General features: G+C 41.6%; 1 protein-coding gene across 6 annotated transcripts in view; it reads right to left on the bottom strand.

The window, feature by feature from the left end:
- PPFIA2 (PTPRF interacting protein alpha 2) overlaps positions 1 to 25,370 on the bottom strand; it is a 1,804,029-nt gene that overhangs the window by 193,989 nt on the left and 1,584,670 nt on the right. For all 6 annotated transcript variants that reach the window (XM_069228760.1, XM_069228762.1, XM_069228763.1 and 3 more), the window contains 2 exons: positions 9,557 to 9,757; positions 2,919 to 2,981 (listed from right to left, as the gene is read on the bottom strand). In XM_069228760.1, the coding sequence (XP_069084861.1) occupies positions 2,919 to 2,981; positions 9,557 to 9,757 (264 nt within the window). The remainder of the gene's footprint in view (positions 1 to 2,918; positions 2,982 to 9,556; positions 9,758 to 25,370) is intronic.

Below are 25,370 nucleotides of genomic sequence, written 5' to 3'. Positions count from 1 at the left end.
TAATGTGAGATGTGAGGGGAGGAAAGACGCATCATTACTGGCAAGAAGGCGTGGGAAAAATCTGAAAACAGTGAGAGGGGTACATGAGAAAAAATACAGTTACCAGTACAGCCCAGACTCTGTGGAAGTACAGCTGGTAGGCGATGGAATATCACAGGGCTTATAATGAGTGTTGAATAGATACCTCCCAACTCTGCACTCCTGAAAGGCTTAGAGGGAGATTCTCCAACACAGAGAGATAGGACGGTTTACTCCCAGAATTAACACCAAAAGTTATTGCGACAAGAGAGGATTTAAAATGGGAAGCAGCAAAACAAGTTATCATATGGCCTCAAACTATGATGTTTACTACGTAGAGGCCCAAAAACAAATAATCATGATTCTTGCGCAGCTGACAAAGTGGCCCAGCCTATTTATAAGACTAAACAGCAGTAGTCCACCCTGGCATCTTGAAATCAAAGCCAGCTGCAGGGAACTTTATAATAAGGACCATTTTGACATCAATGAGAAAGAGTGAAAGCCATTTTGGAAGGCTGAAAACCCTTCACCAAGGCCTGATGCTCCAGTTACTAAAGAAAACTTCGTTGGAAGTACCAAATGCATCCTGGCACAAATGAATTCAGTAAATGCCCCCAGAATTACAGATATACAATAATTTACTGAGTGCAAACTCCCTCTATGTTCAGTCTGCCCTCCAAATCAAGTCAGGTTAAACTTCTGAAAACATCAATGTAAAAGCAACGATAAAACATATAAATGTAAGGGCTAAATTAGAAGATATATTTCGCAAATAAATTCCAGTGGCACTTTGAAAAGTTTAAGGAACAAAAACTTCAGGTAGACAATAGGACGATCAAGCAGGGAATGTCCTAGATCTCAATTCTTTAAATAATAAAAAGAAAATAGCATTAAGGAACACTCGAGATGTGACTGAATTGTGTACATATGACTTATAACATTATATTTCATATGCTTACATTTGCATAATTTTTACATATGCATAATCATTAGGTACAAGCCGATTGAATGATGTCTTCCGAAACCCAAGTACCAAAGTTGTCAACGTAGTCACTAGACCACGTCTCAATGGGGGCTCAACTATATCCTCATCGCCAATGAACTGTCAAGGACAAACATTTGCAGCCATATCTCATACCTGATGCTTGACTTCCTCACTAGACCACCTTGATTGTGCGATTCCTCCCATACCAGTTCTTTCTTTTTAGTTTATTTTTATTTGAGATTGTATTGTGTACAGGCTTTTGATTTCCTGGGTGAGATGTTCTCTAAGTAAATATATACTTACAAACATGGAAAATTCCATAGCCATTTTGAACTCCAATGGCTTTACCCTGTGTTTCACAGCGGATGTATAGCCTATGTCTTTTTTCCGAGATCTCTTTTAAACCTTTACACCTACTCCACTTTTGGCATAGTTCAATCGTCGAAAGATATTTACTTTTTAGTCCAATTTATCACTTAGGCTTAATGGCCCTTTCCTGTCTCTTCTAGTCTGCCTTTTGCTTTTTTGAATAATAATCAAAAATAGAAACTTTTCACAAGGGTGAACGAGTAGAAATTGAACATTTTTCACGAAAATTCGCCTGCTTGGTATTTTATGAAAAAAAGTACAAATAAGAGAAGGTTGGGGTTAACAAAAAAACAATCAAACCATTTGAGCAAATGACGTTTAGCTCATTTCTTTGCCTAGGTTACATGCTGTGAAGTACTAGATTTCCAAAAAACGGCTTTTATCCTCAAACTTACATTACTTCTTTTCAAAGGCAGTTAAAAAGCCTGCTGCTATTCTTGGATCTTCAACAAAATGGCATGAAATGAATTTCCGTCTCAGTAGACGTGTAAAATAACCCCAGAACGTTTCCTTTTTCATTAATGTTCCCTCACATTCGGTCTGTTTATTAGCCCGAGTTTTCCTTTCTCTTGGCCAGATATTTGTTGAAAACACATAAAGAAAGATTAAAGCTCACTGCCAGCAGTCACACTCGAAACAGTCCAATGAAAGTGTTTATGTGGAAGTTAGGAGAGTGTGAGAATGTAGAGTCGGATGTGCATGACACAAGTGGTAATGGGGTTAGCTAGAAAGTGACAAAGTGAGGGGGAAAAGACAAAAAATAAATGAGCCGGATGGGGAGAGTGAGTGCGAGAAAGGAGAGACGCAGAGTTCGTGTAACAGAGGAAAAGGGTGGGATGGTTTTTATTGAAACAAGAGGAAAGATAAAGAGAGAAACAGACAGAAAGCGAGGTCATGAAGTGAGAGCAATGGGAGGAAGCAGTGTGGGACTGGCCTACAAGGCAAACTGGCAGAGACAGAAGGACTGCTCTGACAGATCAGTGCATGGGCTGGTTTTCTGGCTGTTGGTGGGTCTGTTTTTTGGTCTGGGGGGGCCAGTTTTTAATATAGTTTTCCCATATTACCGGAAATCTTGCAGCAGTGGTATAAAATGCAAGGCGTGCAGTCTCCCATAGCTCGCAAAATACCTACACACCATGACTTTATAATATAAATTCTGCTTCGATTTGAAAATGTGAGACACTTTTTTAGCTGATTCCAAATGGAGGCCACTTTTATTTTTGGATATTTGGGCCTATTTTCCATCCCAGTCCGACCGTGGGCAGAGGCCTGGAGAATATGTGTGAGAAGGAATAATGATAATACGTGTGACAGACAGCACGAGAAGAGGTGTGTGAGATTGTGGGAGGGTATCAGGAGGTGGTGTGGAAGTGTGTGAGAAGAACCCGAGAGACGGAGGGGAAAAGAGACAATATGACGGACAGTGAGTGTAAGAGATGAAGCAGACTGCACGTGAGATCGAGAAGAGAAGAAATATATACGTAAACAATGGAATTGATATTTACACGAATTAGTGCTTGGATATAAAATGAAACACGTGACTAACCGTTTTGGCGGGGGCTGCAAGGGTTTCCATTTCCTCGTGAGTCAGCCACACGTTACCTGAGGGCTAAAGCCAGAGCCCAGTCGATGGCGGTGAATCCACGATAGGCAAGCAGTGGTAAAGAAGAAAGGCAGCACCACTGTAAGTTAACAGCGCACAGCATCAAAATGAGCTCAACTTTATGCGTGACACAAGTGAGAGAAGACTACGCATTCTGATGTCTTTCATGCACTCCACAGTGAAAACTGCCTGCGAATTCCTGGCTGGGTGCTTATGTATGATCCTTTTTAAAACATCATTAATCATAACGGGAGTGTTGATCATAATATGGTACATACATTCTTTATGTCTAAACACACGTCATTTTCAATAAAGAAGGATGTTTTGCAACTTGATATTTCGAAAAAATATTCACAAGCAATGCGGCAAATAGGAAACAGCGTGAGTAATTTGGTGCCAGGCTCGCAGACACTGTGAGAAGCTGGTGCTGTGCAAGAAACAAACTGAAGAATAACAATGTGCAACAATATACAGTCTTGTTTAGTCTGTCCTAGATTTTTATGGGCGTACATAGCTCTAGTGATACTAAAACATTAGCATATAGCAGGGTTATTTCAATAGACGTGAAGGTCCGGATTTAGACATTGGCGGACGGGTTACTCCGGCAGGATGGTGACGGAGATCCCATTCGCCAATATCTAAACCCCATTGTTTATAATGGAATTTAGATTGCGTCAGACAGAGTATCTGTCACCATCGTGACAGAGTAACCCATCTGCCAATATCTAAACCAGACCCTAAATGTTGTATAGGACTGTGTGAAGTTTTTAACGTGAACAGTTTCCCTTATTTCCAAAATATTACCATACCCGAAGTTTGCATGTTTACTACATTTCCTTTATTTATGCTCTAGTGTGGCTTTTCCCATTAACTAGCAATTCCTCTAAAGTAATATTTAGGTCCTGATTAGGAAGGATATTGGCGGATGGGTACTTCTCACAAAAGTGACGGATATCCCGTCCACCAAAATCTAAATCCCATAGGAAATAATGGGATTTAGATTTTTTCCGATGGGATATCTGTCACCACTGTGACGGAGTAATCCGTCCGCCAATATCTAAAGTGCTGAAAATGGATCTGCCGTTTTCTTGTCAGCTAAGTTTAAATCTATTATCCTTGCAATTTTGAAATCAGAAAGTTGCTGATCTTTTCCCACCAAAACAATTAAAGAGGGTAACGAAAGCTGTCATTTTACAATAGATGCAGGAAACTTTGCAAACAATCAGTAGTGATTGTATTTCTTCACAGAAATTACTGGAAATTCCTGACAGAAAAAGTTACAGTTCTGTGCACCACTTTGGCATCATTGCAGGTTGGCTGGAATTAGGTGCAGGAATATGGGGGCCCAGATTCCCCAATTCCAGCTGGTTTCACTGGATTTACACCCAGCCATTACACAAGACTTTGTCCCCTGAAATGGCGAATACCCAGAATTACCGGATCCCTTCCTGCATGTTACCCTGAAACCAGGAAAAAACAATTGATATTTTCCTCCTGGGCAATGCAGGTGGTTCACAATTATCAGTGGGGGTGTCAGTGCAGGGCAGGAGATGAAAGAAGGCTATGATCGCTTTGGGCGGAACACTATCTATAGCAAGCATAGTATAACCTTCTATTCCTTATCATGACATGCTAGCATGACAAGGATGTTCAGAGACTGGATTTCAGAAACCTTCAGTGTTCGTTTGAATTTGAGACCGAGTGAATATTGCAATATTTGAACAAAGTATACATCACGTAGAGTACTGTGTTCAATGTAAAATCAAGAATAAATACGTACATATGTGGATAGTAAAACACAACTGTAGACTTACAAATCGAAATCTACTATTTATCTCATGCCTTTTACATGTGCAGAAAAATATCCAAATCTCTTTTTAAATATTCAAGCTCATAAAAAATGAATATGATAAAGGATCTTTTCGCAAGGGACTAGGCTTTCTTTGAAAATTACACTTGCTGTTAAGTAAAGTAAGTGTTTAACTCAAATAAACGTTTAGGGTTTTATCGCTACAAAGACAAACGCCACTATAAAGACTAAGCGTCTCAATCCTGAAACAGCAACTACAGGAGAAAAGGTCATTGTAAAAACACATTTGCCTTCCATGTATATTTCCCAGAGTGACAGTAGTGCCAATGAATATCCTCCTGTGTTTAATACCAAAACGCATTAAGTTGCTCCCACACACTGTTTACGAACTTTCTATTCTATGATGAAAAGCCTTAATATAACTACCTCATAAATGTAGCATTTTCAGAACAAGTTACTGATGTAGAGTGTTTTGAACCTCAACACCATAAATGTTTGCAATATTGCTGGTATAGCACTGTGAATACTGGGTTGAACCTGAATTAACTGTCCGCGTTTGACAATATTATAATGTGGCTTCCTTTCTTAATCCAAAGCTCCTTCCCGCCACAGGTATTGGAAATATCATCAAGTTTGTTTCTGTGACTCTGCGGAGAGATACGATGGGGGACTTTTACATGGTGATCAGTACTATGTTGTGACCCAAACGTCTCACGTTCATGTGAGTAAAAATCAGTATTACTTAATGAGTTTGGAGGACGAGGTTCAATGTCCGTTTGCCAGCTAATAATTAAAAAAGTTGGTTTTAGTATACTATTTTTCAAAATATTCAGTCAATATAAATGTATTTAACGTAGTGGGTGAGTCTATTATTTGGACATATGGGATGTATTGGAAGGGTGAAGACTCTTTTTAAAATTGTATTTATATAGAATATTATTATGAAAAAAACACAAGAAACCATCACAAAGATAACACAACTACTAAGCACCTCAATATATTCTCTCTCTAACAACAGAAAATAAAGGAATAGCTATACGATTTCTTTCTGTAACAAATTGAATAGCTTATCTTAAGAATAAAAGAAAACAGTTATTAGAAACACTCAAATATTTCCCTAAATGCGCACCCTTATTGGTGTCCTGCATTTAAATAAAATTACTCCCTAAAATTACAAAAACGTAACTATGTCATGCCTCATTAACTCAAACCCAACCTGTCACTTTCAAAATCTAAGCCTGGGAGAGTGAAGTTTATAGTTGACCAGTGAGTGGTAGCACAGGACTCCAAATATTGCATGGAGCGATCTTTTGAGCTACAAAGAGGTGTTCATTGGCACTATATGTTGATACAATCCTGAGAGCGACAGTCAGTGCATAGGAACTCATTAGATTAGGTATCTGAATGTGATAGACTAGTGCCAAGAGGGATGCTTGCTACCTGACATTATGTGACTATACAGGTTGGTTTGAGGGAAGGATCTAAAATTGTTTGATATTCCTTGTCAGTGCTCATTAGAAACAGCTCTACGGGTCTGGGTCTGATCAAGCAGCAAGATGAAACTTCATTGCAGGGATTCTCATCTTTCCCCAGTTTATCTGGAAGGAAATGCTCCATTTCTAATGTGACATGAACGGAAGAAGGCCATACAAGCTCAACTGTTTATGTTAATCTTGTATTTTGAGGTATTTGCATTGCAGGGACCTTGCTGGAGAGCAATGGATCACTCAACAAAAGGTGAGGATTCAATGATGCAACTCAGGATTGTTTACAAGAGGGCACGCCGAGCATGAGTTTAAACTTGGTGCACATGGAGTACTCCTTGAAGAGCTCGGTTTCCAGGTCTTTTTTAGTTGCAGGAGGCTCGTGGAGAAGTTCTTCCAGATCCTTGCTGCACAGATAGAAAACAGTCTGCCTTCTGGTCTTTTCCTTCTTGCATTTCGTCATTTGTCAGCTAATATCTGATCATCAAAGAGTACCATTGCTGTGCCAGTAGTTGTGGGTTGTATGAAAAGTTTATTTCTCCTCTTCTCCCGAAAGCAGCTCTTTTATGAGAACATTTTCACTAGTAAAAGGGTTTTTTCAAGATCATATTTTTCTTTGTCTCCTGGATCACAATAAACACCCTTTATTCCTTAAGAGGATGAGGAAGGCAGGTTGCACTGTCCATCTAAACAATGCAGGCAGGAAAAGATCCTTTTCTCATCTCTGATTATCTTATCTTATCTGGATTTATAAAGTGCATGGCAACCCAGACGCTTCCCCGCGCTGTGAAAATAAGCACCACCACTCCAATTAGCAGGTGACTGAAGAGGTTGGCCAGAGCCAATTTTTAAAATGTTTCCCGAAAATAATTTAATCAGACTCCATTCTCAGTCTGCATAGCAAAGAGTTCCTCAGTTTAGGGGAGATATAGAAGAAAACTCTTCCTCCCTATCTAGCTCTCTGAATCCAAGGGACCTTCAGCAAACCAGAACTAGTGGACCTTAGAATTCTGCTGGGAGTGTAAAAAGTAAAAAGATCCCTAACCAGCTTCTGCCCTTCCTGGTTAACCGCTCCATGAGTGAGACACAGTGCCTTGAATTCAACTCTTTCCTCCACTGGGAGCAAATGTAGAGAGGTCAAAGCCTCTTTCTCTGGGGTCTGCTATGGTAATTTAAGAATGGTCCTGGCCGCAACATTCTTTAGGTGAGTCTAAATATAAGGATTTCCTGTTATCCAGGTGAGACAATATTACTGCCTGGACCACTATTCTCCTGGATGAGAAAGGTAATAGGTCCAGAATTTTGTGCAGCATCCTTAGTGAGGCAAAACATGTGCACGTCAATTTTTTTACCTGTACTTCCATAGACAAGAAGCTGCCTAACCAAATTCCTAGACTTTTTTTTATAGGATTTGAGGGCTGAGGAGGGGGTCCCAAGGCTCCTAGGCCAATCCAGTGTATCCTGCGGACTGCCAAGGAAGGGATTATTCCTGACCATGAGCAGCTCTATTTTGTCTCCATTTAATTTCAGAGAGCAATTTGCCATCCATAATGGCGACCTTCTCCAGGCGGGGACCCAGCTGATGTTGGGTACCGTTACTGGAGGAAAGGGAGACCACCAACTGCGTATCATCGGCATAGGAAGTAATGGCTATCCCAAATTCCTTCACCAAAGCAGCCAAAGGCTGCAAATAGATGTTGAAAGGTGTCGGGCTCAAAGCGGACCCCTGCAGCACCCCATATTTGAGGGAGAAAACTTCAGGGAAACATAGGGGATCCCAGAACCAAAAGAATCAGGGATCCTGATTAAGAAATGTCACCATGAGATTATCTTTCCTCTTGGATGAAGAGTGAGGTTAAGATCTGCAGCAGGGGAATATAGTTAGTTATTTTCTGTGAGAGGGCTTTAACGTGGTAATTTATCTCTGATGCACAGAGATTAGTATACTAATTCAGAAGTCGTGGGAAAGATTAATGCTACATTTCCCCCTAACTTGAAGAATGCTGGTAGCTAGGTGGAAAGTATGGGAGTCTGCTGCGTTAACTAGAAGATGCTAGAGGACCCAGAATGTTATATCATACCCTGGAAACTGTTTTGAGTGTCATAGCTTATTCAGAAACGTGTAACATTTGAAATCTATACTGCACAAGCACACCCTCAATACTGTGTACTCAGTGTCTGTAAATTTGTGTGTGCTGCCTCTACTTAGCAACCTAATGATTGGCTGGAAGGGTCTCGTGACTTGTGCCTTGGACCAGCAACCAGTATGTGTTCACCTCTGGAGATAATGTTATTCAGGTCCCATGAACACCAGGGTTGTAGAGTTGGCAAGTATTCTGGGCAAAATCCTGAGGTTCCACAGATAAGGGTGGAACTATCTATTTGTTGATTTGATCATTCCAACTCCTCCCTGCAATTTTACACTGAGAATTTCCAGTGTTCAGAACAACCGAGATCTGGGGGAAACAAGACAGTTTTGAGGCCCTAATTGTTTGGCTTGAGCTTTTTACTTGTATATTGGTGCATATTTATTTTTCACACCCTATTTTCAGTTTTTTTTCTCATTATCCAGAATAGTTTATAGCATTGCAAAGTTTGTGATAGAGCAAACTAAAGTACTTTAAATGCGCAATAACGAAATGTTCCTGTTCTCAACAGGGGAAAAGGAGTGGCATTCTGTGTAAAAATTGGGTCCCATAAATTACTGTCCATCCCTTTGTTTACATATGAGACAGCATCCATGTATAGTATCCTGTTGCATCATGTGCCCTAAAAGAGATACTGCTTTAAATCCAATACATAAAGGGTTCTTTGTGAAAAACTATTACTATTGTCAGTATCATCTACTAATCAGACATTTATACATGCATGACATGGCTGCACGCCGAGTTATCTCAACACTCATGCACATGCAAAGACACTTTACACTTAGAATGCAAGAGTTGCTACAGCTGAGAAAAAATGGGATAGGAACAATTTGTATCGTTGGAAAAATAAGTACTAAGCTACACATTTTTTGCAATCATTACCGAAATGTTACACATAGGTGAACAACACAACTCTTGAGCATAATCTTTTATAACAATCGAGGAATGGATGACAATCAGTCCAGGGTGTCATCAGTAAACAGGGACCAGAGGTCACAAGCTATACCCTCACACGTTCTGCCAGAAGAATTCACGTTGACTTTGAAGTGCACACTGCCATAGTTTCACTCGGTTCAGTTCGCGCCAACATTCACACCTCCCCATAGGTATACAGAGGCCGGACCACAGGCTGAAACTCACAGTTCTGGAGGTTGGAGGTGCGGACGGGCTTGTTAGCGATACCATCTCCTGGATTGCCAGTCGGAGCTTCAGGCGGTGAAGAGGGTTGCTGATGCCAATCTCTCGCTGGATCTCCGTGTCTGACAGCGCAGACATGATCGCACCGCTCTTGACGTTGGCACGGCAGGCGGCTACATACCAGGCGGGCATCCCCAGCCACAGCTGTTTGACGTGGGAGGAAAAAACACAATTCTTTATCACAGGAATTTAAAAATCCATTCTGTGCTCTTTGTCCTATCTACACAATCACACAGCAAATCATATATTGTTTACCAATAGACAGAAATTAGAAAAAGGGAACAATTCCTCCTGGGCCAAAAGGCTCTCTAGCATAGGTTAATTGTGTTATGGAAATATGCATTTTACTGCAGAGTTTCAAATACTTTAGGGAATTCTTATACGAAACTGAAGACAAATAATAGTACAACGCTTTTTCTTACGTTATGACTTTTGAGTTGTTTTACCAAACAACGCTTTTTCTTACGTTATGACTTTTGAGTTGTTCTTACCAATCAGCCGAGAAAATAAGAACTAACACAAAATCAACCTAGAAAGGTGGAGTTCTCGAGTCATAAAACGAAGGTGCTTATTCGCACAGGTCACATCTGGGTGCCTCTTTTTAGGGTCGAGCCTGAGTTGCATGCGTATCGCAGCGAGACGCTTTAGTTATTAGAAAAGGGCTCGGAGCCCTGTCGACGTCACGTCAGTGTGTTTGTAAAATGTAAATTAGCACTTGTATAGCGCACTACTCACCCGTTAGGGTCTCAAGGCGCTGTACTCATACCGCTATGGAACCCCTCCTGGCTTTTCCCTGTGAGGCACCCACTCCTGAGCACCCCCAGGGTGAAGCCAGGCATCCAAGCGCTGTTGGGGCCATTGTGGAGATTAAGCAAGCTATTGCCCAGAGTTGCAGAGTGGGACCCATGAATTAGATTAGGCACCGAGGCGAGAATTATCTGGTCAAGGGGAATTGAGCCCAAGACCTGCCGAAGCGGGACTTGAACCCTGGTCTTGAGCCAGATCTCTGCTTCAGGGTCTGCCGCTCTAACCATTGAGCCACACTTTGGTTCGTGGGCTTGCCTAGTAAAATCTGCTTGCTTTCATTAGTGGAAGGCATGCACACGTCATGCCTTTTCCGGTGGTTAGCCCTCCTCGAGCGCAGCAACCAAGTGCAGAAAACATGCGAGGCTCGCTTTTTTCTGTTGGATCATGGACTACTTTTTCTCTATTTTATTAGCGCGATTTCGCTTGGCAGAAGTCCAGCGCTTTACACACTTAATTTCTCTTTTTCGGGTTACGTACATAAAAGCACTTTTGCCCATAGATGAAAAGTCGGGTTAGGAGTTTACAACGCGATCAGCTCTAACATGAGCAAACGCGAGACCCGTTGCATTGCAAATGCTTGTTATGGACTTGCAGCTGCTAACGAACATATGATTGATCTAACTCCGAATTATTCCGCATGTGCCACAAACAGCACAGCTCGGGAACAGTCAGCAGCGATTCCCAATTTCCGTTCTGAGCTGTGGTTATAAAGCGCAAGTTAGAAGGGTGGCATATATGCTCTAGAATGTGTGCAAAAGTGGGAAACGGATCATTATTCTCAAACAAGAGAAAATCCCAGTGCATTTACCAATTTCTTATTATCTTGCACGTGAAAACAACTGAACCATTGGGTACCAAACTCTAACGTGACATTATGAGTTTTGCAAATAAAATAGACCGACAGATGATTATACATTGCACCTCAACAATAAAACTATTTCAAAAGAGCGATAGGGTGTCCTTAAAATCCAGTGCTAAACCCCACATACACTTACATATCACCAGTTTCACATCCTGGTGTACATTTATCAAGAAAAAAGGGTGGCATTCAATATACCTCAAAAACATAATCAAGAGTTAGTGCCTGTAGGGTCCAGCTGGACTCGTTCTACTGTTTCTGCCAGCCACTCTGCTGAGGGCTGGTCTTACATGTACACCCCACACCCACCCACCACAGGCGTCACCAGTCAGGTGACCCTGCCAATAAAAGGGGCCGGACACGTGCCTGAAGCCAGTTCATACCACCCAGCTACTGTGTCTGCGTCTCTGATTTCCATAGCATGAGGGCCTAAGGCCCCCTACACTACATTGGCGACGAGGACACTACACTGCCCACACCTGCAAACAATACCGGCTGTTAATTATCCTAGCCGCAGGCAAGAGAGCATAACGAGGGGCAGGACTAACAGCTGTTAGAGACCCTCAGTGGCAGGCAATATAATTATCAGCAACCTCCTCCCCCCACCCCGCACACACACGCACGCATAGTCGAAACAGGGAACGCTGCAGAAGCATGTGCACCCTCTCAAATGGATGGGCTCCAATCTCCCGTGGTGCACCCTGCTCCCTTCTAAGCCAACCACCGATGCACAAATGGCTGTCAGGGCTCTTCCCTTGCTTTTAGGAAAGGAAAGCCGAATCTGCCCAAGAAAAGAAAAAACACCTTTGTTTAAATTTTTTGTACATTACTTTCACTCATTGGACTTCCCTCAACTAAAAGCAATTGGTGGAAGGTGAGTCCAGACAGCAATTTGTGTAGAGGCAGCTTTATTGGAAAAGGCACGGGGATGATGAAACAGAAAAGAGCCATTGTTATCACCCAAACAATTAGGTAGGAAGCGCCCTTAGCGGACCTGTAGTCAGTTGGCTATTTTGATTCATTACAAAAATCGAAGTGGTCATGTTTAATGTATAACTTTGATGTATAAAACATCAATGAAATAAAAATAACAAAAACGTTTTTGGTAAAACGTAACAATCATTAACTGATTTAAAAATATGAATAAATTTGCAGATCAAAAGTAAAAATTAATTCTAATTGTCGCTGACATATATTATTATTTTCCCAGTGCCTCCAATACCTCCAATACCTCCTTCTGTAAAGGATTACACTGAGATAGGGATAGGGTTAAACAACTTTAAAATAAATATATAAAAACTTTAACATTTGGCGTTTCTTTCATAGAGTTTATTGCACAAAACTTTCTTTAATGCGAGCTTTGAGTTGTTTGAGAAAGACTGAGACATGGGACATCTTTGTGAGATGGGAGGTAAATAGTTGTCTGCAGCATCAGCTGCCATGGAGAAAGATTATTTCCAAGCAGTTGTTCTTCTGAATTTTGGAGTTTCAATTACAAGAATTTTCTGACTTTGAAACCACTTGAGCCACCTGAGAATTAAGTAGGTGTGCTAGGTAAAGAGGGGTACCTATATGATGCAGCTGATTGTGAAAGTTATCCTGACTAGGATATGCAGCCGATGGAGATTGTGTAGTATAAGAGTGATATAGGTGTATCAGCTTGCAGAGTGCGAATTTGCTACAGGAAATGATCTACATCACCTAAGAAATACTTACAGGCCCATTCATTTGTATTTGAGTTTAGAAGTTGAAGTGAAAAGGGTTAACAACAGTGCAAATTGCTCTTCTGACTGCAGTAGGTAAGGCTTTGAATGGCCTTAATTAGTGGAAAAACAGAAATGTTTTGTGAGTAGACGAAAATAAGATAGGGATAGCTTCACATACATTGCAACCAAATAGTGAAATGTTGGCGTGCCAGGTCAATACTGGACCCATGAGCACATGACTAGAAGTCTCATGCACAGCACCGCTATTGTTATTACTTTGCAACTAAAGATGGAGGTGTGTGGATTAGTTGGCCAGTTTGAAATTAAAACACATTTATTTTCTTTCTTAAAATCGTTTTTGTTGCAGTCCTCTTTTTCTAGTGAAGTTCTGCTGTCCAAGAGCTGAACATTAATCAAAACATACAAGAAGGAAAAAAGTGAAGACACCACTGCCTCTAGTAGAGTTTTGGAACAATATTGATAGCTGTCACACTCGAGCACCGTAGACTGACTAAGGAGATTTGTTTGTTAAAAGAAGTGAACAGCGGCAAAGGGAGTGACGAGCAGTGGCGGCTGGTAACCTTTGAAACAGGTAGGGCGTAAATACCGCCGTTATGATTCATTGAGTCATGGTCGTAAAATGAAACCATGCATTTGACTGTGTGAGAGCAGGGGGCGAGCACAAACGTCCCGAGAGTAATTCAGTGGGGTAAATGGATATGTTCTTTCCCCAAAGAAAATGTTTCAACAATGGAGTAAAATTATGTACTTTCCAGCACAATATCATTATTAAAATGATTAAAAACCGGTGGCTCTCGACTATGATTGATGTAGAAGACCTTCAACCGGTGTAGCCTTTGGTAATGGTCTATAAAGCTATGGTAACTTAAGGGTATCCATTTTAATAGCATGCTAATTATTAGCATGAATTTTGTTAGACTGAAGGTAGTGAGTGAGAAATGTATTTTTTAACTGATGCTAAAATATTTATCCTAGCATTAGTTTAAAGTGCAGACGGTGTTGTTGCAGGCAGTATGCAGTTAGTTCTTATTAGTTTGAAGTGTGCTATCAGACCACATAGCTGGAAATAAGCACTTGTGCATGTTTTATTATGGGTGCAAACATGACATTGGTCGGCCTGCAGAGCTCTCAGATTAGAAAGATGGTGAGCATGTTTAACAGAGGAAATGGGCACGCAGACATTACATCTTGGCTCAGAAAAAGCTGAACACATTGCAGTGGACAAGAAAAAAAAAACGATTTCCAGAAAGAGCAACCTTGAGTATGAGCAAATAACACAGATGCATGCACTTTTTCTATTGTGGATTGATTCTGGTACTGATGAAAATATAAGACAAGTTTCTCTTACTATTAAAGAGTTACCTCCCTTTGAATATGAGCATCGCAGTAAAGCTTGACAACAAACATAATTATTGCTTAATTAACACTCTCTCCTTCTGTAATATTATTTTGGCATTGCCTAAAGACAATATGCACTTTTGGAACATAAACATTTTCTGTTCCGACTGCACATCAATGAAGGCATATCACTGGTTTCCATGCGTATTTAAACATTGTCTAGCAAACCTGTCAGGCTTCTGTATGCACTTATAGAAACACAATTACGTTTCAAGACAGTGCACATCTTGTGATGTATTCTTCTGTCACCTATAGAGAAGTTGCTCACCAAAAATAGATCTAGTCTAACACCAGTGGGCAGTTAATTTTCAGAACACGAGCTAGTACCATTGCTGACAGTCTGCTGCCAAAGGAAAGAGTCCACAACAATGCAGCATATTATTTAGATTACTTAGCAGCAAAACAGTTGCATAATACCTTAAAATCCTGTAGAAAAAAATATTTGTTCGTCCTTAAAATGTATTGGCACTTTGTGTACTATGCTAATCATTCAGGGAACACTAAAAGGAATTGTAAGCTTGCAGTGCTACCGACCTTTTTGCCTCTATATTTATGACTCCAAACATCATTAAAACCATGGCTACAGGTTATCAGAAAAAACCTTTCAATAAAAGCACAGCAACCAGTCATCAAAACAGAGCTACCACAATCACTAGGAAAATATAGCACATATGAAATGCAAAGAAGCATATATACACCGATTTAGAGTAATTGTTGTATTTTTCTGCTTGGCCCTGTGTGCATGCACACACTGTTTTATTTGAAGATGTGTGCACAGGGTAGGCAATCAACTATTGAATTATACATTGTGTGGGCCCTCAGAATTGAGGCAAGCACTGTTGTGTTAAGGCACCCAAAACTGTTCTTTGTGCTTTGGGTTTTCAAACAATAATTTTTGCTCCTGAAAAACAGAACTGACTAAAAAAAAAGATCATGTTTAAAACAGCACACCAATACTTGTGCTATTATGCCCAACTTCTTTCTTCCAAAAATCATTGTTGGTCTGTGGCAGAAAAAAATCAACATTCCTAATTTCTTCCATCTTGACTAAACGGACTGATAAACACCACCAGTGGTTCAAACGTTTACAATTTCAAATGTACTTAATTGCATAAACCTGAGCGGTTTATGCGGGCTTGCGTTTTAATAAATCATTTCTTTGACATACACATTCTTTCATACAGCAGGTACATACCCGTGATATGTATCTCCGGGGCTCACATTTGTCCCCTTTTGAGTTTTATTGCCTATAAGCGGTGCCTGCTCAATAAGGTGAATATTCCCAAGACAGAACCGCGAGCGAGCTTCCAGGCTAGAAAGAGAGCAGCCGTGGAACAGAAACAGCACCACTCGGATTACACATTCTAACAGAAATCAACTCCTGTCTGTCACACACCGCCGCATGGTGCACTAAGCTCACCTGTTTGAATGAACTATGCAGTTCATACTCTCTAGCTCGATCCAGTCAGTAAATACCAGGGCCCTCAAATCACAGAGCAAGAAGCTCGGCCCTGATGCCTGCAGAGTAACACCAAAACCTACGCTGGTACACTACGAACGTTCTAAAGCTCAGCTTCTGCCTGCACCCTCAAACCTAAACCTTTCACAATTTCTCACAGGGAGGGGTGGCACCAGCAAAGCTTATTGACTAATCCCCACCCTGTGACGAGTTGTGAAAGGGTGGGGAGGCTGAAACTGCAGTGCTTGATTAGCGTGAAGCCTGTGGCGCTGCAGGGCTTCAAGCAGAAGCGCCCAGGACAAACGTCACAACTCCGTCTTCGGGGGGTGGAGCTCAGCATACAAGGCTATGGCTTTGCCTGGCTGGTGACATCACAGGCCTCAGGGCTGTGTGAACTCCAGCCCACAAATGCATTAACAAGGTAGATTACTGTAAATGTGCGTCCGTGCATAACAAAGTCCAAACAGTGTTCACAGAGAGAGTGTGTTGAATCAGGTAGGCAAATGTGTGTGTAACATTAGTTGTTTATTTGTTTAGTTACATTAAAAAATATATAAGGAAAGGAATTTTAATCTTGTTGGAAACAATTAAGGGGGCGGAGCCCCGACGCCCATGAAAGGAAACCGCCCTTGGAGACGAGCCTGAGTTGTAGAAGACTAGTCACAAAAGAATACTAGAGGGAAGCTTGACCCGAGACAAAGAGAGAGAGAAGAGAGAAAAGGGAGAGAAGTTGAATTGGATAGAAAGACAGAATAGCTCACATATGAAGAAATTCAGACAGACCTAGAATTATTAGTGAGGACACAGATAATTCTAGGAAAAGGAGACCGAGACAATAGACCGTTCCTGAGGCAGAGAGGTTGAGAAACAGAATATTGGGGAGAAATTAATTTTCTGTCCATCCTCCTTTACATATTTAGATACAGAAATAATAGACACTTTTTTCTATTCAACAAACTAAATAACCTACATACAAAATTAGCAAGAATATATACATATATATATATATATATATATATATATATATATATATATATATATGTATATATATATATGTATATATATATATAAATAATATACCTGTTAGACCTGACATCCTTGGTGTTTTAGTCCCCCAGACATTTTACCTTCTTCCCCCTATTTTGTTGTTCAACTTGTTTTTTTGGCTTAGTACTCTGTACAATTTCCCGCTGCTAGCCAGAGGCAAAATGCTTGTGCTCTGTTCCTCACGCATGGTAAAATTGGTGTACACCCAATTGGCATATTTAATTTACTTTACTTGTAAATCCTTGGTATATGCTGCTACATTTATCCAAGACCTGTAAATTAAATGCTACAAATGCACACAATGCGACAACCACTAAAGTAGCACTGTAAAAATCATTTAATTCCTGCCACTGCAGCCTGTTATGCTGTCTGAACTTCCCCTTCGACCTAAACATTTTGCTTAGCCTAAACTGTCCTTTTTAATATTTATAAGTTATTTCCAAAGTAGGACGTAACAGCTCATAGGGCGGGGTTTATGTTATTTAATAAATAGAACATGTTTTAAATGTTACTTGCCTTACTGTGAAAAACTCCCAAAGTAATTTTATACTGTAGCAAAGCTATCTCTCCATTGACTAATACAAGGTTGCCTTATTTCCTTAATACGTTATGGCCCTCATTATGACCCTGGCGGTTGGTGTTAAAGTAGCGGTAATACCGCCAACAGGCCAGCGGTAAAAAAAAGGGATTATGACCCTGGCGGTAACTACCAACACAGACAGCCACACTGACCGCCAGGTTGGTAACGGGCGCTGGGCTTGAGACTTCGGTCTCCAGCCCGGCGGCCGTCACAATCCCACCCTCGGGATTACGACCCGGCCTACCGCAATGGTTTTCGTGGCAATCTTACTGCCACAAAAACCATGACGGTAGACACTGTCAGTGCCAGGGAACCCCTTACCTGGCACTGATAAAGGTCTCCCCCGCCCCCCTCCCCAGAGTCCTCCCCCACCCTCTCCTGTCCCCTGCAAATTTACACACGCACACCGATCTACACACATGCACACACCCATACCCACGTCCACCCACGCATGCACACATACATACCCACACACTACACCACACACCAACATACTTTGTCGCACACATGCATTCACAACACACAACAAACACAGACACTCACAATCAGTCATTCACGCACGCATTCAACGCGACTCACACCCGCATCCGGGCATACAAAACCATACACACCCCCCCCCCCCACAACACCCACCACTCATGCACACAACACCACCCACCTCCTCTCCTGTCGGAGAACCCGACTTACCTGCTTGCAGGGGGGTCCTCCGGCTGGAGATGGGACTCGGCGTTGCTGTCAGCAGCAGCATCCACCAGCAAAACATCACCAGGCCGTATCATTGCTCATGATACGGTCGGCGGGGTTTTGCTGGAGTGGCGGTGCTGCTGTCAGCAGAGCCACCTTACCGCTGTCTGCCTCCATGACTGTCGGCGGTATTCCACCAGCCTTCTGGCGGAATACCGTCAATGGTCATAATACGCGTGGCGGCTGGTAGCCACAGTGGCGGTATGTTGGCGGCCGTCGCAATGGCAGTAGGCGTCAGTTACCGCCAAAGTTATAATGAGGGCCTGTATCTTTAGTTTGGAGACAGGATCAAGAAATATTTCTTCCACTCATGTGAACCGTAATTTAAAATTCTCTTTATTGGTAAAGTTAGATTTTAAGTTACTATTCTGAAAATGTCACTTTTAGAAAGTTAGTATTTTTTATGGCTAAACTAAATGTGCCTTTCTGCCAGTATTGCCAGAGCCGCATGACTGCGAATGACTCTCCTGTAGAGTGTTGTGTATTCCATCCAGACATGGGGACAGAAGGGCCGTGGGTGGGGGTCAGGGTGTTCCTCTCCTGAGTAGGAAGTTCTCTGAGTTGAACTCAGCCCTTCCTGAGCTTTAAAGAGGTATCAAGAGGGCTGTGCAAACCTCTCCCTGAATTCTAAGACTGTCTGTCCCGCCACTGACAAATGTAGTTCACACTTTGGCCTGCCTACCTTTGTCCCCCTGCCCAGATTGGAGACAAACCCAGGAAAGGGAGAAGGTTAGACACATGAGGCATGCTCCTCACTCAGGTTGACACTGGATCTAAGAATGATATCCTCAGAACCTTTCATCAGAACATTCCTGGACCTGTGGAAGAATCAGAAGAAAGACTTCCCTGCTGTATGAAGAAAGAAGACTAGAACTGCTTGCCTTGAACCCTTGATCTACAGAAGTGCATAGTCAATTGGCTGAAATCCTGCTTGAGCTACAGGGACAAAACAAGCTACCAGAGGCCTTTCCTGCAACTGCCCAGCACCACCAGGGCCTGCCAGAGGTCTCCTTATGGCCTCTACTGGAATGAGTCTTAATCCCCAAGAGGCCCCCCCACCCAGGTTCTGGACCCTCGGCTGGCATCAAGGTGTAGTACTCCTTCTTCAAAACTCAGTTACAGTTGAAAATCCATAAGTTTGGGGCTATCAGTGACCGCAAGCTGGCTCCTCGCATCAGCAAGAATCACCAATGCAAAGATCCAAAGGTGACCTACTCTTTGTGCCACACAGTGTACGTCAGCGTCTCCTGCCAACACGAAGCTCCAGTGACAACCTGCTCCCTGTACTGATAACTATCTACTCACGGCTCCCTCTAAAGTGAAGATTCAGTTGAGGCTCCTCTTGTGGACTTGGACTCTTAGAACGTAAACTCTTTATCAGGACAACCTGCACCCTGTATCTGGCCCATTCATCATCCTGTTCGACCTGAACTTGTGACTTTGACCCAGTCCACTGTGACGAGATAACTATGAGTGGTGTTTTGTGCTGTTTGGCACTATTCTCACCTGAAACTTGAAAATTCATAACTCCAGTTCTACTGATTGGATTTTTGTTGTTTTGGTGTTATTTCATTTCATTTCTAGTTTTCTATATTGGCTTAGGAGTTTTCTTGTATTTTTTTACTAAGCTACTAGAGGGGTAAGCACAGATTTGTTTAGTGGCTTTTATGGGTAAGTTAATAAATGTAATTTATAAACAGCATAACTGCTTCGCAAGCGGTGTCCTGGCACTTACATGTGTTCACCCTGACAAGGATTGCTTGTTACTTGAGTGGGGTTCTCGAACCTCTAAATTAAATACCAAAGGCCTTATTTACAAGGCCTTTGTACCACTGTTGTGTCATCTTTTTTGACATTTTACACTGCTCCAGATTTACAAACTGACACACTGTGCCCAATTAGTCAGTTTGTAAACCCTTGCATCACATTATACCTGTGCCAGGTACAATGTATGCAGAGTAGGTATTCCCAATGGCAAAGCCATGCAGAACTTACAGTTACATTTACAACATTTCACTGCATCATTCTGCGACTTCACTGTGCTAGAATTTTACTGCCTGCTCAGAGCAGGCATAGAATTGACGTAGGACTTTTCTCTATGGGGGCCTCCTTGCATTGCTGGAATAGCATCATTTTCTTTACTCTAGTCCAGCAGTGCGTGGGTTTATCTGCAACAGATGCATCAGAATTTCTGATGCATCTGTAAAAATGTGCGCCATGGAGCTCTGTATTGTAAATACACCACATCAATGGCATCATTAGGGGATGGTAGGGCAGTGCAAGAAATCTTATGCACTGTGGCAGATGCGTCAGATTCTTGTAAATAAGGCCCCCAATTTCTTACAATACCAAAAGATTTCTCAGTTTTGATGTGACATTCAGGAGTATTCAGTTGATTTACAATTAAGGAAGCTTTTACACCCCTGGGTCATTCTTTTGGAAGGACTAGGTTGCTAATGATATATGTATTGAAACTTATGCATTTTAACTACACAAATATGAAATCATCAGAATTAAGATTCAGAATTATGTACAGATTTAAAGCACATATGGGTGTGCTCCTTTTGTCATTATAATATAAGGATGTTGAATATGTTAGCATATGACACAAATATTTTTGGAGAATTTGGGGGCCACATGAACTTATTATTAGCTAAACCAGCATTAATCTTTTTTGATAGATAGATTAATTCTTTATTGTGAAATTATTTAAAATTGTTACAAGGAAAAATGCATACATAAATTTCACTCTTTTTAACCAAAAAAATAATGCTTACATAAGCCACCTAATTGTGTTAATAAAAATAGCTTTAAAAATGATTAATTGTTGAAAACAGAAGTTAAAAACACAACAAGTCCAAAGTGCAGCACTTTGACTCTACATGGAGTGCCAAACTAGTCTCAGTCTGAACTCGAGGCCTCTGTGTGGTCCCCGAGATGAGCAAAAGTCTAATCAAGTGTGCAAGATATAGGGGGTCATTAAGAGTTTGGCGAACAGCCTTTCCCGTCCCCTTCCAGTGGGCCCCGTTACGAGTTTCCCGCTGGGTCAGAAGCTGGAAACCGAGTTTCCGCCAGCTGGCCCAGTGGAAAACAGCCCACAACATTGACGCTGGCTCATAATTGAGACGTTGGCAATGCTGCGATGCATAGGGTCCACCAGCACCTGTCACGCTTTTCACTGTCTGCAAAGAAGAAAGTGAAAAGCGCAACAGGGCTGGCCATGGGGGCGCCTGCACTGCCCACGCCAAGTGAATGGGCAGTGCAGGAGCCTCCACGGGGCCCCCTGCACCCTGTCTTCTCCAGCCTTTACATGGTGAGCCAACCACAATGTAAACGCTGGCAGAGAGGGGGGTCGTAATTCCCAGGGCAGCGCTGCCCTGGCACATTGAGACCACCATCACCACCATGCCATCGGGTGGCTAAAAAGTGGCAGTGCTGATGGTCTGACCTTGGCGCAATCGCCACGGTTGTAATGTGACCCGCGCACTGTCAGTCTGAAGATCACCAGGGGCGTAGTGCCCGGGATAGTGTCCAGTGAATTTAATGATAGGTCCTAGATCGCTCTCTGGAACTTTATAAATCTAGCTGCCAACTATGAACACTCACCTTCCATGACCACGCTGCAAGTACCAATATGTAAAGTACGTTATATTGGTCAAAGCCAGAATATTCTAAGTGGGAGCAATTTCTCACATAAACACAGGATATGGATTAGTGAGGTCTCCTGCCTGGCATAGAATCTACAATGCCTATCCCGTGCTTCAAAATGCCTCCTGCCGTACCCGTATGTTTTTAGTGGAATTAGCCCCAAGCACAGACTCATTATCTCCTGCTTTAGGGTCACACTGAAAGTCTTGGAAAAATAAATCGGCGAAACCCCCGGCTCATAGAGAGTAGACGCCCACCTACGATGAGTGAGCTTCTTGATTGTCAAGCAATCCTCCTCCCTGTAGATTACATTCGCTTGCTTGGTTATTAACCTACGGAGTATTGGCACTGGGAGGCCACTTACCCAGATCTCCCTAGCCTCAAGGGTATTCAGTAATTTATTAAAATACTTACAATAAGTGGTCTAAGTTTATTGTTTCCCAGATTATGCTTTTTAACATTCCTTCTTTTGCTGTTTAACTTGGCTTTAAGAGCCCAGTGCTTGAAAATCAGACAGAACTCCTGGTGGATTTGGGCATGTGCTCTGCAATTTGGTAGAATACTCTGCGGCAGCAGATTGATTTTATCCTGTCAAGCCAATTAACCATTTTCGCCCTGTATATGATTGCACCATGTGTTATAGTTAGAAGTAGCTTACAGCCCATCACCTTTAACAGTGGCCTTAGGTCAGGGCTCACCAATTACTTCCATAGTTTATGAAAGGCCCACTCCAATGAATTTGTGGCCACTTGCTGGGCGTGGAAATGAGCTGAAGTGTGGCCCCTATCGTTCAACCAAACCCCCAAGTATTTGTAGGCTTCCACCACTTCCACAAACCTCCCCTCAATGGGCCAGTCCCCATGCTTTTTCAATTGGGATGAGATTACCAAGACTTTTGATTTTGTGACGTTTATTTTTAGGCAATTTTTCTGGCAATAGACCACAAGAGCATTAAAGAGTCACTGCAGCCCAATAGGCATCTGGTCCAGGAGCACAGTGTCATTTGCATATTGTGACAATTGTATTCTGATGCCAGCCATTTTTTAAAAGAACGCCCTCACCCTCTCTACATGGACTGGTAGGTCACCCAGATACAAGTTAAATAACAGAGGCGCCAATATGCATCATTGTTTTAGGCCCTTGTCAGTCTTAATTTTTACTGTGGTGGCCCATTTGGTGCTGACCTTTATTTTTACCCACGTATAGAGCGCAATGAGGAAGTTTAGTAGTTTAGTTAGAATTGCCAAGGCCTGCAATTTTTCCCAGAGCTTTGATCTTGAAACACTATCAAAAGCCGTTTGGAAGTCTATAAAACCTACATTTGATTTAGACGCATCTTTACACTAGACCATTTTAGTTCAAATATATGTAACTCATAGATAGCCATGAGTAACTTTTTATCCATTTGATTTAAAGCAACCAATTTCCGACTGAATTAGCAAATTCTACTTTTTTACAAAACGTGCATAAAATATAGCATGCACATTCTTTCTCAATTTAATGGTGTATTTAAGAGATTTATATAATCAAAAGACGTCTCCAGAGAATGTAAATGACAGTAAAAATTATTATAAAAAGACAACATTAGTTTTGTATATGTGAGGGGGGGATACGTTGCAAAGCTCTCTATGTATATGTGTAGCAATTGTGCACTCTAGTTCCGTAAGTTAGTTTGTGTGTGTATTTTGTAAAGAAGAAATTTAGCATAGACGAGTCAAACTATTTTTAGCATTGTATCTTCCATACGATTTAGCCCAATATTAAGGTGATTTTATGTTAAATTTATAGATTGTTTATCTAGGTTTTTATAGGTCTACCTATTAATATATTTATATCTGACAAAGTAAAGAGTTAAGAGGGTGTCGCTGTTATAAGAGTGTGAAATAGAGTGACTGCAAGGTGTGATTCTTTGCAGTATTGGAACTTGTAATAGCTGTGGGATTTCTCAGAGGATCAGGAATGAATTTTGTGATTCTGGCAGAACATTTTCTTAGTTAATGTTCCCGCAATTCGACTTACATGAGTTAATGTCATTTTCTTCTAGAGCAAAATTATTCTTGAAATTTTCAAAGTTGTTTATTCATAAAATGATGTACTCACATAAATTTACTTATTCAGGCGGATAGTGGGCATTGGGTGGCCCCCGTGGAGCTGGAATGGCTTATGAGTATACTGTATACACAATATTCTGGGCATTCAAATGTCTGATCCATTCCTACAATGCAAAGTATTAGAAATGTACTCTTAAAACAAAGCAGGAGTAAAGCTCTTTCCAGTGTGGAAAATAGAGTAGAAAATCCCCTCATTGTTGAGGTTGATAGGGAGGGCTTCTCTAATAGGAAAAATATTTTAATTTGTAATAGTACAGAAACAAATGCCAGCGGACAAATGTGATTGAATGTCCCAGGCATAATTATGCACCATATACAATTGTGCATGCACAAGCGTCTAACTGTTGCTGGATGTGCTAATTAATTAAACACTTTCCAGAAGTATGCTCAGAAATATGTGACTATTTAGGTTTGATGCCTAACCTGCTAAATTTGGTGAGTTCCAAAATCAAGTATATCAACACCTATGCACGGACATATGGACCCTAGGAGTGTATACTTACTTATTTCTTTGTGAATCTGGCCCATTGTATTTATTATTGTCAATTACACAAAAAGAGGAAAAATATAAAATTTAGATAAGACCTAACGGATTACCAACTAGGAAGGGTACAAAGTTTGGCAAACAAATATGATAACATCAAGACAACCGTCACCACCACGGAACATGTCAGCTCATCCAAGATCATTCCCTTCTCAGACGTTGAGTGAGTAGAGGAAGTTGACACTGGGAAAACCTCTTGTCCAGGGTTAAATTTTTATGAGGACGTACGCAGACAACGTCTGGGGAATGCACAAGACCACAAAGTGGCTGACTTCTGCACTTGTAGCTAGTGGAATATCTAAACATTAATGAAATACTCACTACTAATAAAAATATCAATTATATAGGCAGTGAAAAACTCTATAGCCTTTTAATCCAATGATGGACTTAAAGCTCTCTATAAACTAATGATATCCAGGAATGGAAGGTCCAAACCTCGATGAGTGAACTATCCACAGTAAATATGGGCACGCTTAACAGGGGGCGAACACTGGACCTTGTATAATATTACTACAATTTCTAAGCTTCTGTAGTAGCCATCGGCCTTCCCTAGACACCACCACGGGGAGTGAGGACAAAGCCATCACCACCTGGGGGATGGCGGGATGACGGTGCTCCTCCATACTCCCTTTGCTTTGGGGGCTGGGGATGTTATCCCAGCCCACTTCTCAGTAAAAATGACCTGAGGGATGGGGTCTCTGGACCAGTAGTGTGTCTGGGGAGGAGGTTCTAAGCACGCCACCTTCCTGAGGAAGTAATTATATAAATCCTTTGGTGACCTCCAAACCCTGGCCCACCCCAGGGGTAAATTAAGAAAATGGAAGAGACATCCC

The sequence above is a fragment of the Pleurodeles waltl genome, chromosome 4_1 (assembly GCF_031143425.1).
Source record: "Pleurodeles waltl isolate 20211129_DDA chromosome 4_1, aPleWal1.hap1.20221129, whole genome shotgun sequence".
NCBI classification, from domain to species: domain Eukaryota; kingdom Metazoa; phylum Chordata; class Amphibia; order Caudata; family Salamandridae; genus Pleurodeles; species Pleurodeles waltl.
Note: the sequence above shows the minus strand (reverse complement) of the source record. Positions and strands in the feature narration are given on the sequence as shown.